This window comes from Phalaenopsis equestris, unplaced genomic scaffold, assembly GCF_001263595.1.
Source record: "Phalaenopsis equestris unplaced genomic scaffold, ASM126359v1 Scaffold000128, whole genome shotgun sequence".
Taxonomy (NCBI): Eukaryota; Viridiplantae; Streptophyta; class Magnoliopsida; order Asparagales; family Orchidaceae; genus Phalaenopsis; species Phalaenopsis equestris.
The window spans coordinates 369429-381610 of record NW_018164570.1 but is presented as its reverse complement, the minus strand read 5'-3'; the positions used below and the strand labels follow the sequence as shown (position 1 = coordinate 381610).

The following is a 12182-nucleotide window of genomic DNA, read 5'->3' as shown; positions in this document are numbered from 1 at the left end:
TCAAAAGATTTGGAATTAATGAAGCATGTGGATGATTTGTGAATGATTTATAGATGATAAATTGAATGGGAGATGCTGTCATCAAGATGCAGAAGCACAATGATTTCTTAGAAATTGTTACATCAACTTATCAAGGCATATATACCTTGTGGCCAGATTAAATAAATTGCCTTAACAAAGATTTATAAAAAAAGAAGCAATCATTGGTAACATTATTAATTCAACCTTTATTTTTTAAAATTAAGAAAAAATAATAATACAAAAGATATTTTGTCTTCACATTTCTTAAGTTGTAGCTATTTGATCAGTTTTTCCCAAGTTTGGACCATATAATGAAAGAGAACAATGAATTATATCCATAATAATAACCATGCCAACAGCTGAGCACCAAAAGAAAACCAAACTGTTCAGTTGCAACTTCAAGGCATTTAGTGTTTATATAAAAGGGTGGGGAGCACATTTGATTTAAAACTGAAAAATCGAACCGAACTGTGCATATTGGTTGATTTGGTTTAGTTTTGAAATCATGGTTCAGATTTTAGTTTAGATTAAAGATTATTTATATTGTGGTTATTAGTTCAGTTTGAAAGAGAAAGAACCAGTATAACCACGAACTCAAAATTATACCGCATTAAATCAAGTCCACTATTTTTTGTTTCTTTGTCTTCATTTCCACTTCTCTTATGAGTTCCTCAATTTTAGTTATTTATGTTATGATTATTATACCCCATTTGGACTCCTCTAAATCAATCATGAAATGTGATATATGTGGTAAATAAAATTCCAACTAACACTCATCCTAACTTCACTAATCAAAATCAAGAAAAAAAAAGTAGTCTATAATCATCAAAAAATATATACTATACATTAATATCTACTAGTCTATATTAATCATCAAAAAATATATACTATACATTAATATCTTCCGATAGATCATCTAATAAACTTCATATGTAATTAATATATATTTAAAATCTTCAATTATATCAGGAAAAAATTTCTTCTATCTTGAATCTCCTCTTCTAGGCCCTAGTCAGAGATTGGTCTGTCGTTGTTTTTCTCCCTTTTATTGTGTCGTGTTGTAACTCTATCGTTGTTTCTCTCCTTTTCATTCTGTTGTGTTGTAACCCTACTTATATTTTAGTAATAGTTTACTTTTTGTGTTTGGATAACTCCTGGCTAGTTCTGATATCTTATCATAGCGTTCCTAGCATCTACCCTACCCAAATCACCTCCACCTCCAATTCCCAACCCTGCCCATGTCATCGCGAAGAGATACATCAGACTTTACTTGGGAGGAGATTCAACGAGAAATTCATCATTTGCAACAGAAACTATCCAAGCTAGATGATGGGAACCAGGAAGAGATTACCTTCGATCGTGATCGGGAGTCGAGCGGAAGACAAGGACAAGGATTTGAATCCGTTCCACAAAGAAGAACACAGTGATGAGAAATATTGACTACGTCGTTTTGGTATCCAATACTCGAGGAGGCCAAGGGAAGAGGCCACTTATGGGGGTTAGCCTGACTTTGACATCAAGATGGACCTCCCAGAATTTGAGGGAAGCATGGACCCAGATGCGTTTATCGACTGACTACAATCAGTCGAATGGATTTTCGAGTACAAAGACGTATCAGAGGACAAACGGTCAAAATAGTTAGTCATTAAACTAAAGAAGAATGTCGTCTTATGGTGGGAAAACCTACAAAGGCCGAGGAAAGGAGAAGGCCGTGAGAAGATAACTAAGTAGGAGAAGATGAAAAAGGCAATGCAGAAGAAATAGCTCCCACCACAGTATCTCCAGGATTTGTTTCTAAAATGCCACAGCTTATAGGTTTGTTCGTTGGGTTACATTGTATCTAGTGCACGCGTTCAGATGGATCCTACAAAGATAAAGATCATTATCAGTTGGACTACAACACAGTCATTCACTGAGCTAAGACCATTTTTTGGGATAGTATCATTCTACCGGAGATTAATTAGGAACTTACGCACCATCACCTCCACTTTAACTGAACTTTTAAAAGTGAAGGAGTTTGCTTGGACGGCAGCAGCACATGACAGCTTTGACACACTGAGTTGGGCTCCCGAGCTAGCATTACCAGACTTCAACCAACTTTTCGAGGTTGAATGTGATGCCTTCAGGGTAGGAATAGGAGCAATATTGAACCAGAGACGACATCCCATCGCCTTCTTCAATGAAAAGTTGAATGAGTCTAGAAGGAAATACTTGACTTATGACAAAGAATTCTACGCCATCGGAGCACTGCGGTCATTACCTATTAAAGAACGAGTTCACACTATTTACAGATCATGAGGCCCTGAAATTCCTCAATAGCCAGAGCAAACTAAAAGGCTGACACACCATCTAAGTAAAATTTCTAGTCTCATTTCAGTGCTTAAAGATAAGGCGGGAAGCCAGAACCGTGTAACAGTTGCACTGAGTTGTCGACATTTATTGATCACATCCATGCAGACCCGAGTTGCAGGCTTCAAGGTCATAAGGGATCTATATGAAGCGGATGAGAATTTCAGAAACATCTTGGAGCAATGTTAGGAGAAGCCAATAGGGGAGTATTACCAAACAGATGGATACTTGTTCCATCACAGTCAGTTGTGCATTCCTCGGTGTTCACTAAGAGAGGTCATTGTCCATGAGGGCCACGGTGGAGGAATAGCAGGGCACTTTGGCAGGGACAAGACTCTCGCCCTTGTAAAAGAGCATTTTTTTTTTGCCCAAAATAACGAGAGATGAGAGCGACATGTCAGGCAGTGCAAAAGTTATCACTGGCAAAGAAAAAGGCTCAGAACACAAGATTATATACGCCACTTCCAGTATCAGAGGCAGTATGGGTGGAGGTTAGTATGGATTTCATGGTGGGACTCCCAAGGACACAAAGTAACAAGGACTCTCTGATGATTGTGATAGACAGATTATCCAAGATGGCCCACTTCGTATCCTGCCACCGAACACTAAACTTCTCTCACATTGCCGATCTGTACATCAAGAAGATTGTAAGGTTGCATGGAATTCTCAAGGCCATCACCACAAACAGAGACGTCAAATTCTTAAACCACTTCTAGAGAACACTATATAGAAAGTTTGGCACCATCTCCAATTAAGCTCAACAGTTCATCCACAGACATACGGACAGATGGACAAATGGACAGATAGACAGATGGAGTTAGTAAACAAGGGCCTCGAAAATCTCCTTAGGCACTTCATAGGGAAAAATATAAAGCAGCGGAATCTTATTCTAGCCCAAGATGAATTTGCTTACAACTAATCCAAAAGCCAAACTAGTGGACAACTCCCATCGAGATTGTGTACGGACGCAATCCGCTCACACCACTTGAGTTGGTATTACTTCTGCCGTCCCCAAAAATCAACGAGGACGACACAGTACGGTCAGAAGCTCAATGAAAGCGTTGGCAAGGAGATTGATAAGTAAAACCACAAATATCAAACACAAAAATAAATCCAGGGAAAAAATAACATTCCTGGAAGGCGACCTCATATAAATTTTTTTAAAAAAGAAAAGATCCCCACTAGAATCATTGGGAAACTTAAGCCAAAAGCAGATAAACCTTTCAAAGTACTTCAGAAGCTAAATGACAACACTTACAAGATTGACATGCCTGAAGACTACAACGTTTCAACCACATTCAACGTCGTCGACTTGACACCATACATTGAAAAGCCTGGAGCTTCAAAAAATGAGGCTGAAGCTTCCCCAACCTCGGGAGACTGATGCGGGGTGCTAAAAGGAGCCCCTGAAGCGGTGCGCTAAAACCACCCCACACTGGGTGCTAAAAAATCCCGTCAACTGGCTGAACCAGTTGGCAACTTAGCTTGCAAGCATGGACCGGTCCCGGCAAAACGTTTGCAGGTTGAGCGGAGCTTCGAGAGCTTTGTAGAGGGGGCAGGACTACTGCCCCTCCTTGTGCATTCTCCCCCTCCTAGAATGCCTTTAATGGTTATTTTCTAGAGCATTCTCAACATTGCTTTTGTGTGAGGATTTCCTTTCCTATTTCATTCATTTTCCCCTCCAATAGGAGTATATGCTGCCTTTTTCAGAGAATTAGGAGTAGTTTGCAGATTTCATATTCATGTGTGGTCTACTTTCCCTTATCTAGGATTGTATCCAAAGAGGTGGTGGTGCACTGATCGTATCCTACTCTGAAGTAGTGTTATATCTGCTCATTTACCCTTAACTAACCTTTCTCCTCCCCTCTCCTCCACCTCCGGCCTTGTTGACCTCAATTTTCGTGAGGTCTAGTATTTCTCGTAGGAGTTAGGATCTAGCCTTAGGGGTCTTCCTGCGACTATCTTAGAACCTTAGAAGTGGTGCCCGCCTCGTTTTTAGTTCGACCTATTTCCGTCTTCTTTTGGAGTTTCGCGTGTGCGGTATCGACTTCTAACGCTTAGAAGGATGAAACCGACATGAGGAAACCCAAAATGGATTCCTATAGGACCTTTCCGAGCCTTAGGGTGGCCTTCTGCACAATTCACACTCCTGCGCGCACCAGCTTCGCGATTCGGAGAGTCGACGCGTCCGATTGCTTGGCTGTCGAACCAGCCAACCAGCACCCTCTCCCACCTACATGACCCCAAAACCCCCTCCTGACCGACCTCACCGTAACCAACCCCTTTGCCATACCCTCACTACATTGCTAACACCACCCCCGCTCTTGAATCTCCTCTTCTGGGCCCTAGTCAGAGATTGGTCAATTGTTGTTTTTCTCCTTTTCATTGTAACGTGTTGTAACCCTATTACTATATTTAATAAAAGTTTCTTTTTTTTTTAATGTTTGATAACTCCTGACTAGTTTCAATATCAGATCCTTACGTGTCTTAAGAGACGGTGCAGTCGCCAAAGAGATCTGGATGCTTCTCGGACCACAGTCGAAGATCCTTCGACTCGAAAGATTACAACAACTTCATCACAGCACTGGGCCGACGGAAGCTTCGACGAATGAGGTCAAAGCTCCCCCAACCCTAGAAGACTGACGCATGGCTCCTTAGGGGGCTGAACCAACTAGTTCAGCTGAACCGACTTAGCCAAAAGGGGAGCAGGGTCGTCTGATTCATGTTTATGAGCTAGGGTAGCCCAAGGGTAAAAGCCTCCCTCCCTTAAATATCAACTATATGCAGAGATATATGTATTTTCCTTTTGTTAGGGTTCAGTTTTAATTGAGTTTTCTATGACAGTAGTTGTCGACATCTGATATCTCTCTACCTAGGGATGTATCTGAGGAAAGATGGCGTTCTGGTTGCATCCTGCTAAGAGGTGGTGACTATCTGTCTGCATTACGTACAATTCCTTGCCCACTTGCTGCCCTTCCACCTGCAACCGACTCTTTTCCTATTTGCCATGCCATTAGCCTTAATCCTCTCACTTGCCCTTCTCGCTATCAGCAACATGGTGAAACTGCAGCCTTATTGGTCACTGGGAGATACCCAGCCCTTAGCCCAAAAGGTCGAGGGACTGAAGAAAAAGAACAGGCAACCACCACAAATCCGGCAGCCACCCGCATTTGGAAGCATCAAAAGAAGCACACCTCATGGAGTTGAGAATACTGGTTCAGATAAGGAAGAAACCACCTCGAGTGAAAAGAAGCCCGAGAAGAGTTGCATGCCACGCTAGAAAATGCTTCAAATAACATGAATTTGGGCACATCACATCCAACTGTCCAATGAGCCTAGTTGTGTTTTTTGTAGAGCAGGGCACAATAGAGGTTAGTGACGAGGAGGCAGCTGTAGAACAAGGTGAAGTAAATCATCTTCTATCAAATGAAGGCGAGATGCTCATGGTTTGATGGATCCTTCAGACAGAGGATACAATGGATCCACAGTAGCTTCACTACAACATATTCTATCACCATTGAACTGTGAACGGGAAGGTATGAAACCTCATCATCGATGGAGGGAGCACCAAGAACATGACGTCTATGCAAATGATATAGAATTTGAGCCTCGTGACTCAAGGTATTCAGATGTATACTCTGACGTGGATAAAGAAGAACAGGTTCATCATTGATCAGAGGTGCCTGGTGGAGTTTTTGATTAGAAGTCAGCTACAGAATCCGGTGCGGCGTGACATGGTACTCACGGATGCCTCCACCTTTGTTGAGAAAAACATGGCAATTTCATCGTAGGACTCAATACGATAGATTCCGAAACACTTAACTCCAACATCAAAGATGGGAAATGCATCATCCTTCTCCCTTCTGGGGAGCCCAATTTTGGTGACTACAAAGGGTGATAGGACTGAGACAACAATTTCAGAAAGGAGACGACCACAACAGAGATCTTTTCAGGACAAGAAAGGAGACGACCACAACAGAGATCTTTTCAGGACATCACGATCGATACCTTGTCACCATGGCCACCACCATTCGGGGAGGTTCAGGTTATCCTTTCTTCATAATAGGGTGAGCCAACCTTGGGTTGGTTTAGGAGAGTCCATCAAAATAGGGGTGATACGCAATCCAAGTCAAACGAACAGCGAGCTCCCAAAAGATTGGATCAATATGAATGTTTGCTCACAAGTAGGGAAAGAACCTTAGGTGCCTTAGGAGACATTGCAGTCTTTAGTGAAAATTGGGCGCTTCTTAGACCACTATTGAAAGGCCTTCAACCACGGAAGGTTACAACATCATCATCAGCAGCGGGCAGACAGAAGCTTCAACGAATGAGTTTGAAGTTTCCCGACCACAGGAAACTGACGCGGGGATTCCTAGGGGGGTTGAATCGGCTTGTTCAGCTAAACCAGTTCAGTAAACAGGGAAGCAGGCTTCACCAATCCAAGTTTATGGGCCATGGATATCGTCAAAGGTGAGGGGCCTCTCCTTCCAAGTTATCTACTACCAAGTACTGTATCTGCGAACAGGTGGTGCTCCAGCTATATCTAGCTCTGAGGTGGTCACTAACTCCCCGCATCTCGCACTATTCCTTGCCCAGTTCACTGCCCTTCCACCTGCAACTCGCCTTTTCCCTGTTTTCCCCGTCGACAACCTTAATCCTCTATCTTGCCCTTGTCGCTGCCCCATACAACCCCACCAACCCGCTGTCGAAAATCCTTTCCTACCTTCTTGCTTGCTTCCGCCAACTCTCCCACCATCTAGCCAGTACACCCCCTATACGCTCTTAAAATGCATAATAAAAGCCAGTACACCCCCTATACTCTCTTATCCAACCCATTCCCCAACCCTAACTCTCACTCACCTTAAGAATCCCTCAACTCCACCCTTGAATTCCCTAATCCCTATTCCTTATAAGCATTATTGATAACCCCTAGCGTCAATAACCATTAAGAGAAATATATTACTATAAGAATGGAAAACCCTAAAATCTTTAACAATAACAAGATGGATACAGGAGCCATATAGCAAGTATCAAGGAAGATTCAACAGTATTAATTACTGAACCCCGAATCACATCCCCATCAAGAATCATTTCTGAAATTGCCCGAAAAGCTCAATTTCTCCATTAAGCAAGTGCAACAAGTATAACATTTTGTTGGTTTAAAAGTGGTGTACCCAAAGCGTGAGGCATCACAGAATGTGGGTCAAGCAAGTATCTAGCTCTGAGGTGTACCCAAAGCGTGAGGCATCACAGAATGTGGGTTCTAGAGAGGGGATATATGCATCCATGCTTTTGCATTACAAAAATTATATTCGTGAATTCAACAAATAACTTCATCATAGTTGAGGTAAACAAAGCATTGCTCCAAAGCCCACTCTCTGCCAAACCAAACATAAAAAAAAAGCTTTCAAAACTCTAGTACTCATCTGTTTCCCTATATTAGAGAGGCAATATTGATTAAAAAAATCTTAAGAGTCATCAAATCCAGAGAGCAAATTTCTCTGATAGCAAGGATTGGAGATAAGCAGAAAAATACAAAGCATTAAAAATTGTGACATAATTTTTGCTTCCTATAAGAGGTACTGGAAAGAATAGACTAAAGTTTAACTTTGCAAGACATAGGATATGAAATCAAGTTTACTGGTGTAGAAAGCTTAATAAAACAGCTAGCAGAAAATTATCGTCATAAGATTCCATAAAAAATTAAATAAAACCTTATAATCATAAAGGTCACTGCCAGCATAACCGCTGCTTTCACTCAGTTTTCCACTAAGCACGCGTTCATGATCCACCACATTAATTTGTGAATCTTTATCCTTTTCAACACTGCAGTATCCATTGTCCTTGACATCTATACTTTCATCTTCATCAGAATCATCACTATCACTATCTTCACTATGAGAGCCGGGTGATAAAGAGCATCTTTGATAAGTACAACCCTGTTCAAGATATGATTTACCGCAAGATTAGAAGCATACAGATACTTGTATGAACAAGACGATACAAGGATGGCATCAAAAGTGCCCGCTAGAGGAGAAAAAAATAAAAGATGTAAAAATTGTTAGCAACACCATAGAAAGCTGCAAAAGAAACCATCTAGAAAAATTGTAACATTCTTAGATGGCATTGTTAACAATTCAGAGTTTTCAAAAATTAAAAGCAAGTATAGTGGCATTTCATACAATATATATTTCAAGTACCCGAGTTTCAGACATAATAACCTCTACAACTAGTGACAAGCTGCGCAGCAGTTCTCTATATCAATAATCACATTCCTGCCCCACAAAAGCCAGTATGCATAGTTATGACAAAAACTGATTGGTGTAGAATTAATGGATATCTCGCATAAGTTTGTTGTAATTTCACAAGCAGCTCCTTTGAATTTGAATCCGGAAATTAGAAAGCCTCCCTAAAAGTGAGGTGTACAGTACTTGGAGAGTTTTTGCCCCATTTTTTGAGTTAATAATGGAAGTACACATACTAAAATGGATGACACTATTAAGGGTTCTATTAATAGCGTAGTTTGTAAAAAAAAAATGCATAAAATTGCCAACATTCCTTTCCCTTTCGATCCTTTTTCTTCTTTTTCATTGTGGAAACCAACTAATAAATCACATTCAAACTTTATTATGCATGATGAAAAATATGTGAGAATATGTTTCTCTATTCTTCTAATAGACAGTGTAGGATATGAAGAAACCATGATTTTTATTGTTCTTTTCTCTATATTTTGATATATGAAAATTAGGATAGTTTTATAGCAAAATAGGGCTGATATCCAATATCATCTAGTCCATGATTGAAATTCATAAGTACCAAACAGAAATGTTAAAAGAAACAAGTAAAATATAAAACAAAAAAGATTTTAACCAGCTGTCCAAAATCTCTATTTATTCGAAACGTAAAGTTCTAACCATATAAATAAATATTTTCAGATTCTTCCATGGAAGAGAGGAGAATATTAACACAAACCCTCAATTTGGATGCAAACATCAAACATTCTAAGGTTGGAGTTTAAATTTTCAAAATTCGCACATGTAAGAAAATTCATTGTTCGGAGATTTGTAAGCATATATAAAAGCTTCATGATTCCTTCCAATAGTTCCTCCTTCATGAAATGACAAAAGATATCTTCATGTGTTTTTTGTCATAATAAACATAGTTCTTTACAATCCTCATAGTTGCATTGCTATCACAGAGCATCTCATAGATTTCTCAGTTGACATTCTTAGCTTCTAAGCTGCACACACTACTACTACTACTTGTCCCTTGCTCTACAGAGTACCAAGTTCCCTAAAACATAAGTGTAGTACCCTAAAGTTTATCTTCAATTTGTTGTTAATTCAACCCAATCAGTATCAAAAAATACTTCAATGTCGTTAGTTGAAGCCTCCACAAAGTAAGATTCCACATCCAAAATTTTTTTGTTAGGCATCGTAAAATTCAACATACAACCCCCAAAATCTTATTATGTGGGCATTCTAAAATTCAATATACAACACACCAAATCTTCTTATGCGAGACTATTTATGAAATAACTCATAATAATTAAGAAGAATTTGATATCCATCAAATGTGAAAAAGGTAAATAAGCTTCCCAACCAATCTCTAAAATCTTCATTTATCAAGTAGAGTGCTTCCTTTTTTTAGCTCTCATCTTTGTTATTCGATCCATAAAAGTGTGAAGCAATTCGTAATAAACCAAACTTGTTGCTTTTTGTAGATCTAAAATATATGTTCATTGGCCAATGAAAAAACAATTCCTTGAAAAGCACTTCCATGCCAAAAAAAGCATTTGAGTTGACCCAAGCCTTTGATCCTAAATTCAATAGCAACACAGTTTTTCCAACTATTCATAGCTTTGGATAAGCACCGATGAAATCAATGTCATGTTATATGCGACTACAATGGTCTTTTTGCTTCAGGGAAAAAAAAATTGAAAAATAGTGTGATATTATTAACATTATGTCATTACCAGTTTTGTAAATCTATCAAACTATGCACATGGAGATTGCATAAAGCCATGTACTTACTTTAGAAGCATGCAAATTTTATTAGCACGTTCTTAAGTTTCAGAACCTGGAGGAATTTTCGTTCATTTTCAAAATCACCATTAAAAAATACTTTTTTAATACCAAGTTGATGCAATGGTCAATCTACATTTACTGCAATGATAACAGAACTCTAATAGAGTTGAGTTTTGCTATTGAGGAAAAGATAGAAGTTTGGCCATTGGGGAAAGGATATCTTCATAATCAATTCCAAACGATGGAGTGAAATCTTTATCAATAAGTCGAGCGTTGAACTTGCCCACTTTACCCCATGCAATGTGCTTGATAATCAAAATCTACGTGCATACCCCATACCCCCTAGGCTTCTTCCTATGGAAGGATATGAGATTTCCCAAAATTTAGTTTTCTTTGTTGTTTTGATTTCATTAATAATAGCAATCTTCCACTTGTGTAACTAAGAACTTCTTGTATGCAATTTCAAATCTATAAATTAATCATAGAGATGACAAACAATCAAAATTTGGGAAACAATCACTTCATAGAAAGTAAAGCAATATATTAAATGTTGAGTACGCGACCTTGCACCTTTCTAACAACAATTGGTAATGAAGATCATTAGAAGGCCCAAAAGTAACAGATTTGATAAAAAAATGTTATCCAAGCAAGTTTCAAGGGTCTTTAGAGTTTATTCAAATTCCAATTTTTGCATAAGAGGTGTCATGTGATTTTAGTTCGTATGAGTTTTCCACTTCCTTGCACAGAATCACTTCCTAGTTTGGCATTTCTGGTGTGTCCTTGAATTTGAGTGTTTAGTTGTGAGTGCAGTCGTAGTTCAAGACTGAGATTGAATGGCGATTGTTTGAGTTTGTTTGGCATTTTTTTTCCGAAAACTAATATTCTTGTGGAATATTACTCTCCCCCTAAATTGAAATTTTTAGGAATTTAGATTTGATTCTCAAAGAATAGCACATCCATGAAGTTGTAGAACTTTCCTTCTATTGGTAACCACTTATAACTTTTCTAACTTTGAGAATATCTCAGGAATATGCATTTAAAAGTTTTTGGTTCTATCAATCAGAAGTAAATCAGACAGAATAAAGAGTTTCCTTCTTCGCAATACTGCAAAGAACGAAATATTACATTTGCACGAATCTTTACTTTTAGCTGAATATTTAGATTAGGAATATGTATTAATTAAGTTGCCTAAAATAGTTTATACAAAATATTATGTACCTAAAATAGATTGTACAGACTATTATTTATTGCAATGAAAGCAAAGGAAAAGGCATTCAGCCTATTTGTTCAAAACTTTGACATGATATCTGACCGGCGACTTTATATATATTTAAAAATATAAGTTAAATATGGACGTAATAAATATTCAATAATTGTAAAGTCACACTTATCAACGCAAGTATACGTATCGCTAAGTAATATAGGGCTCTAATGGAGTCCTAGATATCGATCTCATAGGGAGTGGTTTAAAACTGCAAACTAAGATTTTAGAAAAGCAATACTTTAATTGCAACAACGAAGTTAAAATTGTTTATCTATCACTAATAGGCAATTGAAATAAATATGTAATTTTAATAATTATTAAATAACTAATGATACTAATGAGGGTTTAAATGTGATATTCAATATATAAGAAAACATTATTCTCCTTGTCAAGAAATTATAGTAAATGGATAAGTTCAAGAGCATACCTATTATTTACCCTTTGGTCCAGGCATAAAGAATATCGACTAATCCTACGCTTGCTAATTGAATCTGCGGCAAGGCTGGGAGGATACCGGCTCT

General features: G+C 38.5%; 1 protein-coding gene across 1 annotated transcript in view; it reads right to left on the bottom strand.

Moving 5' to 3' along the window:
* The window catches only part of LOC110021275 (rho GTPase-activating protein 7), a gene marked incomplete in the record, with an annotated part of 99358 nt that overhangs the window by 34840 nt on the left and 52336 nt on the right, over window positions 1-12182 (bottom strand). The window contains 1 exon segment of the mRNA XM_020719707.1: window positions 8085-8309. Within this exon segment, the coding sequence (XP_020575366.1) occupies window positions 8085-8309 (225 nt within the window).